The 6,436-nt window shown below is 47.5% G+C and overlaps 1 protein-coding gene across 1 annotated transcript; it reads left to right on the forward strand.

Moving 5' to 3' along the window:
* The first annotated feature begins 3,130 nt into the window (after positions 1-3,130).
* LOC138071815 (Y-box-binding protein 3-like) lies at positions 3,131-4,243 on the forward strand. The gene has a single exon (XM_068963220.1). It carries the CDS (start codon positions 3,131-3,133, stop codon positions 4,241-4,243), a length of 1,113 nt encoding a protein of 370 aa, XP_068819321.1.
* The last annotated feature ends 2,193 nt before the right edge of the window (positions 4,244-6,436 follow it).

Consider the following 6,436-nt stretch of genomic DNA (forward strand, 5'->3'; position numbering starts at 1 on the left):
TACACAGGGATATTTCCCCAAATTATAACTTGGGAAAACTGGCTAGAGGGGCCTGACACTTAGCCTCAGAGAAGGGAAAGCAAGACTGGAGGGTTAAACAATTGTTTGTTCGATTAAAAGGGAAAGATCTGAGTCAGACCAAATAGCAGCACAGCTTTACTGTAGACTAAAATTCCCTCTCGTAGCCACTGTAACCTGCATTAAACTACTACTGACTGATGAAATGATAGCATCTGTGAATCCCTATTGGTGGGGAAACACTAACAAGGGGCCAAAAAGTGCCTACCTCAATGGATCTCAAGGTGTGACGCTTGTTTAGCTTCGGAAAATACTGACAATCTCTTTCTTGAGAGGCAGCAAATGCGTTCTTTCAACAATGAGTTAAAGTTGGTGTTGTTTCCCAGCCTCCAGTATTTGGTGTTTGCATTTGGGGGAGCGGGGAGGGAGGGAGCAGTTTTAATAGGTGTGTGTTCTTGTTGCTGAGTCGCTAAATCATGTCCGACTCTTTGTGACCCCATGGACTGCAGCATGCCAGACTTCCCTGTTCTTCACTATCTCCCAGAGCTTGCTCAGATTCCTGTCCAGTGAGTCAGTCATGCTATTGACCAATCTCATCCTCTGTTGCCCTCTTCTCCTGCTGCCTTCAATCTTTCCCAGCATCAGGGTCTTTTCCAACAGGTGTGTGGTGCTATCCTATTCTTTTCATCTGTAGTTCCCTTACAGTGTATGATGTGTATCATGCTTGTGTCATCTTAGCTATTATTAGCTGTATATCATCTTTGAAACCATGTGGCCCACTTGTCCAAAATACACCCCAGAGAAGACCGGCTGTACTCCTTCTGGACAGTTTAAACTGCCTCAGTGGAGCATTCAGGCACTGGAAATAGGATTCCTTACAACTTCCTCCACTTCGTGGATGTGTTTTAATCACAGTCGGTATGTTTTCACATTGGACCGAAACCTTTCCTTGCAGACAGTTTACTGCCTCTTCTGTGGCTAAAATCCTTTTGGAAAAGATTATCCCTATCATGGGAACTCCTCTCAAACTTCAGAATAATTGAGGCCTCCACTTTACTGGTCAGTTACTTCCACAAGTCTGCACTGTTTGGCTAGTTTTACAACACTTTCACAGCACTGACCAGCTTCACTCCTCTGGTTTAGTCAAAGGCACTAACGACATTATTAAGACTCAGTTGGCAAGATTTGTGGAGGCCCTTCAATTACCTTGGCCAAAAGCATTGCCTTTTGGTCCTTCTGAATCACAGATCCACTCTGTTTAGAACACACAAACTCTCGCCCTTTGAGACAGTCACAGGATAGTCACTTGGCTCCTGCCTCTTTTGACCCACCACTAATAAGAGGAGAGATCCTCTGATATTTCAACACACCTTGCAACAGGGATGTTAATCTATTGGCAGAAACACTTCCAGAAGGACTCACCTCTACCTTGCTGGAAAGGTCCCTATAAGGTACTGCTAACCAACCTTTGTGCCACCAAGTTCCAGAGAATAGACTCTTGGACTCACATGACACACTTAAAGAAAGCACCACTCCTGACGGGACCTGCACAGTACCTAGTGATCTGAGAGTCGAGGTTTTCTGAAGTTGAAGCAGAGATGATATCTGACAAGACAGCCTTCCCAGGATATTCAGAGTACATCTCTTGAAAGTTTGTCTGCCAAACCTCTGATGGGGGCACGATGCTTCAGGTGATCTCCAGTGTCTATGATCTTTAAAACATGTACTTAAGAGAAAAAGTGCCTGAGAGTTTTCCCTCTGGCCCCTCCTTCTTACTCTAAAGTGACTTCAATACACTTCCAAACTCTATGCTTTCACTCTAACATGGGATGCTATGCCCAGTCTTTCCTGACATGGGTTTGAGGGGGGGCAGGGGGGAAAGAAGGTGGGCAGGGGTTGGCAAAAAGCTGCTGAAACTGAAAAAATCTAACTCTTGATCAGTGATGCTTTTGGAAAAAGATTTCAGTCAAAAGGGCGAAGGGTAAAAATTAATAGACACTTCCATTAAGATAGAGTTGGGAGGCCAGAAGGGAGGGCTCTCAGACATGACAACAGAGCCCAGCAAGAAGAAGAAAGACTTCCTCTTAAGTGCTCAGAGCTCAGCCAATGAGAGACTGTCAGGACTCAGCAAATGAAGAGCCACCATACTTCAAAGCCTCAGTCTCCCATGGACACTTTGCTTAGTGCAGCCTTCCTAACCTCCCCATTTTTTCAAAGAGTTATCTTCTCCCTGTTAGGGAACTTTGTGCATGGCTCACCATGGTTGTAGACCCTTAATTGCAATTCTCTGTTGATTTAGAGTAAACTCATTTTTGGTGGAGCAATCCCTGGCAGTCTATTAGTTTTAGGTCAACACAATCATAACACTAGTCTGGATAAAATGTGCTACATTAGTGTCCTCTCAGCACTAGCATTCTAGGTCTGGCAGCCTTCAGAAGGGAAACAAAAACAAAACAAACAGACAAAACCCACAGCAGGTTTCTTTGATTGGGTCTTCAAATCACTCAGCTGTCATCTTGCCTCAAGTGACACAAAATGCCTGACCCACACATTGGGCTCCGCAAGGGTCGGAAGAGGACCAGAGATTTGTGAGAGAATATTGAGCAAGTGCCCTTAGAAGGCTGTGAATCTCTCCAACCAAGGAAGAGAGTTGGAACGTGGGTCCACTCCTCACACTCCCTCAAGCAAGCAAGAGGGTGCTCAAGGCCCTTTCCTAGAGCTTCAAGTGTGCCACCTTCTCCACCATGAACCAGGAGGTACTATGATGTGGTGGCAGGAGGCTGGGGTGGAGTGCATTTGCCCTGCCACTCCCTCCCCCCCTCCCGCCCCCGCCATCCCTGCTCAAGCTACGTCAAGGACCCACCCCACCCCCACCCCTCTAGAGCTCACTATCACCATGGCAACCATTGTTTGGTCCGCATCCCCATCGTCCCAGGAGATGCCACAGGCCTCTCCAAGACTCTTGGACTAAATTCAGAGAGCCCTTGGCTCTAACCCACAAACCTCCCAGAGAGAGGCTCTTGCCTCCAGCCCGAGCCCTCTCCCACCCTTCCAACCTCAGAAGGACAAATTTCCCTCTGATTTTCGGACAAAGGAGATCAAGGACGATCTGATGAGTGAGGCGGGAGAGGCCACCTTCACGGACCTGGCCGCTCCCTTCTGCCCTCACGCCGCGTGGAAACCTCTGGCATCCTTGGGAGGCGGAGACCAAAACCTAGCCCTAGCCACAGGCCACCTCAGCGGGGATGGGATCCCCAAAACCACCACCAGGGGCGCCAAGGGAAAGGCGCCTAAGAAGGTCATCGCTAAGAGGGTCCTAGGCACTGTCGTGTGGTTTAAGGAGAAGAAAGGGTACGGCTTCATCAACAGGCACGATACCCAGGAAGATGTGTTTGTTCACCATACGGCCATCACTGGGAAAAACCCCTGCAAGTACCGAGGCAGCGTGGATGATGGCGAGACAGTGGAGTTCGATGTGGTGCAGGGAAAGCGGGGCACCGAGGCCGCTAACGTGACCGGGCCAGCGGGCGCACCACTGAAGGGAAGCTGCTACACTGACCACCGCAGCAGCATCCACCAGGGCTTCAGCATCCTCTGCCATGCGCCACCACCGCGAGGTCCCAAGAACACGGAGGGCGATGCTGATGAACGCGAGGGCAGCGGCAAAGGCTTCACCGAGGCCCAGGGCCTCAGACGCCCTCTGCCTGGCCACTCCCAAGACCAACGACTGAGGAGTTTCCCGCCCTCCCGCGTGGCCCCGTCTGTGACCCGCCACCCATCGATCCTGGCTACCACCAGCGGCCCCCGGTCTGACCGGCACCCTGGGTCCGCCCCCACCGCAAGGCAGGAGGGGCATCCTCAGCGAGGTCGGGGCCCCAGCTACCTGCTGAGTCGCCCTAGGGCCCGAGGCACCACTCTTGGTCCAAGACGCTCACCAGGCATCTCGGAGGAGCTGGAGGCACAGCACAGCGAAAGCCAGCACGAAGCCAGCAGCAATCCACCACAGAGGCACCCTCCACGCTATGGATCCTGCCGTCCCAGAAACCCACGCCGCTGCCTGCAGCAAGTGCCTGGCGCTCAGGGACAGGATTCCAATGGAGGAGAGGGCAAGATCAGGAAGAGCCCCACTGAAACACCTGCTTCTGTCCCTGTGGCCAAGAAGAACGACACCGCTGAGGAGGAGAACCCCTCGGTCATAGATGCGCCCTTGGCAGCCCGAGCCTAGTCACAACTCGGCTCGCTCCCCAGGGACTCCCTGCCCTGGGCTACAGGTGATGTCCCCTTGAGGAGCTCAGTCCAAACATTTACACAGATTGTTAGATTTAGGCCCTGAAAAAGATACATGCCCTTTATGCAAGGTGAGAAGATAAATTACAAGATTTATATAATTCAAATTCCCTCATACCATCTGCCTTGGTAGTTTCTCTACACACACACATTCACACACACACACACACACACACACACACACACACATGCACAGAAACACACACTTCTGAACCTATATCTTTAATGCTGTGACCAGGACCACACCTATTATTCTGCATCCCCAGGTGAATTTGTTGAAATAACCTTAAAAAACTGTTTATTTTTAACCAAAAAAAAAAAAAAAGAAAGAAAATGAAGATTATCTTAAACTGGAGATGATGTCACATTGCTCACCTGGCTTGTATTTTTGCAATAAAACATTTCATGTTGCCTTTATCTCTTAACACTGTTGTCTGAAATTTTTTAAAGCCTACTAGCCCAAAATTGTATTGACATCGTCCTTACAATCTTTATTTATCTTTAGAACGAGTTTTAGCAAAGGTCATACATATTGATCTCTTCACAAGTCATGAATTTAAGACTAATTCTGGACTTAACAGGTTGAACATCTCAGAGTGCTCTAAAGGGGAACAATGCATGAAGAAAGATGTATCCTGATCGCTTTCATTTCCATCCTCTTCCCGTCTTGGAATTAGAACAATAAGTCGGGAGGGTCGGGCCCAACTACCCACACTTACTCCTTTGCTAGTACTCTGTGTTTTGGAAGCATAACATCATGACCAGTAAAACCGTGGCTCTCTGGAAGCAGAATTTGCCTCTTTTGATTTTTTTTTTTTTAAGGGACGTGATCTAATACCATTGAACTATAAAAACGAAAATGGGCATGAGGGGCTGGGGTGGTGGACAATGAGGAGATGCTCATCCAAGGGTACAAACTGGGCTGTAAGAGTTATGAGGACCTAAGGTGCAGCATGAAGACTATGGTTTACAGTACTGTCTTGTATACTTGAAAGTTGCTATAAGAATAGATCATTAATGTTCTCACCATGACAACAAGAAAATATTAATTATGTGAAGGGAAGGATGAGTTCCTTAATCTTACTATGGGCAAGGTTTTTCAACATGCACCTGTGTGAAAATTATCACATTGTACCTCTTAAACTTATATGATATCACCATAAATCTGTGGGGGTGAACCTGAGGGACAAAAAGAAAGGAAGCAAGTGCAATTTTTGTTGTGAGCAAGGATGCATCCCTGGAGCTGAAGAGAAACATGAAGTCCATAATCTTCATCTGTGCTTCCTGGCTGAGCTCTTCCAGGGGACCTGTGGAAGATTCCTGGAAGGCTGAGCAGGAGGTGCAGTTCAGTCCACTTCATTCCCATCAAACAGAGAAGCTCTGATTGGGAGTGTCATTCCTATCCTAGTCTTTATTTGAACACGTGGTGGAGTTGATGAATGGGAGGCAGGAGTTGAGTTTGGAAGTGGGGGAAATGAGCCATAGATACTTGAAACCAACAGAGGTCTTTAAATCCTCATGTTACAGATTAAGGAAATTGGATTATAAGTAGCAAGATCCAAATACATTTCTCATTTACATATGGAGGCATTTTACACCACATTAAAAGCTAGCCTAATGTATTTGGAGAGGGAGTATTCAATCATTCATTATGGTTATATATCCAAATCTATTCACACAGAAACAGTAGAGATCCTTCATTCAGAGAATATTTGAGTGCCCTCCTATGCCAGACACTCTGCCAAGCACTAGGAACTGCATCGTAATGAAGATGGCCCCTTATCTCAAGGAGCCCACAACCTAGTGCAGATGAGACAAAACTGACAGTGGCTACACCATGGAGCGAGTGCTCTGGGGGAGTTAGCACAGGATATGAAGGGGACATAAGTGAGGCATTTTGTGGCAGGGTTAGTTCCAGACCGAAAGAACCACTACTTGGACACTTGAATTTAGAATTATACCTAGCAACCATGACAAAACTCAGATTTAATAAAGCCATCTCGACATAGAGCTAGAGGTTGTTCATCCAGATTCCTAGCCCAGTACACTTCCCAGTATACCAGCTGACTTCTTCAGAGAATAGCAGAATGCATCAAATATCATTAAGCATAAAAATTTATACAGAAACACA

The sequence above is a fragment of the Capricornis sumatraensis genome, chromosome X (genome assembly GCF_032405125.1).
Source record: "Capricornis sumatraensis isolate serow.1 chromosome X, serow.2, whole genome shotgun sequence".
NCBI classification, from domain to species: domain Eukaryota; kingdom Metazoa; phylum Chordata; class Mammalia; order Artiodactyla; family Bovidae; genus Capricornis; species Capricornis sumatraensis.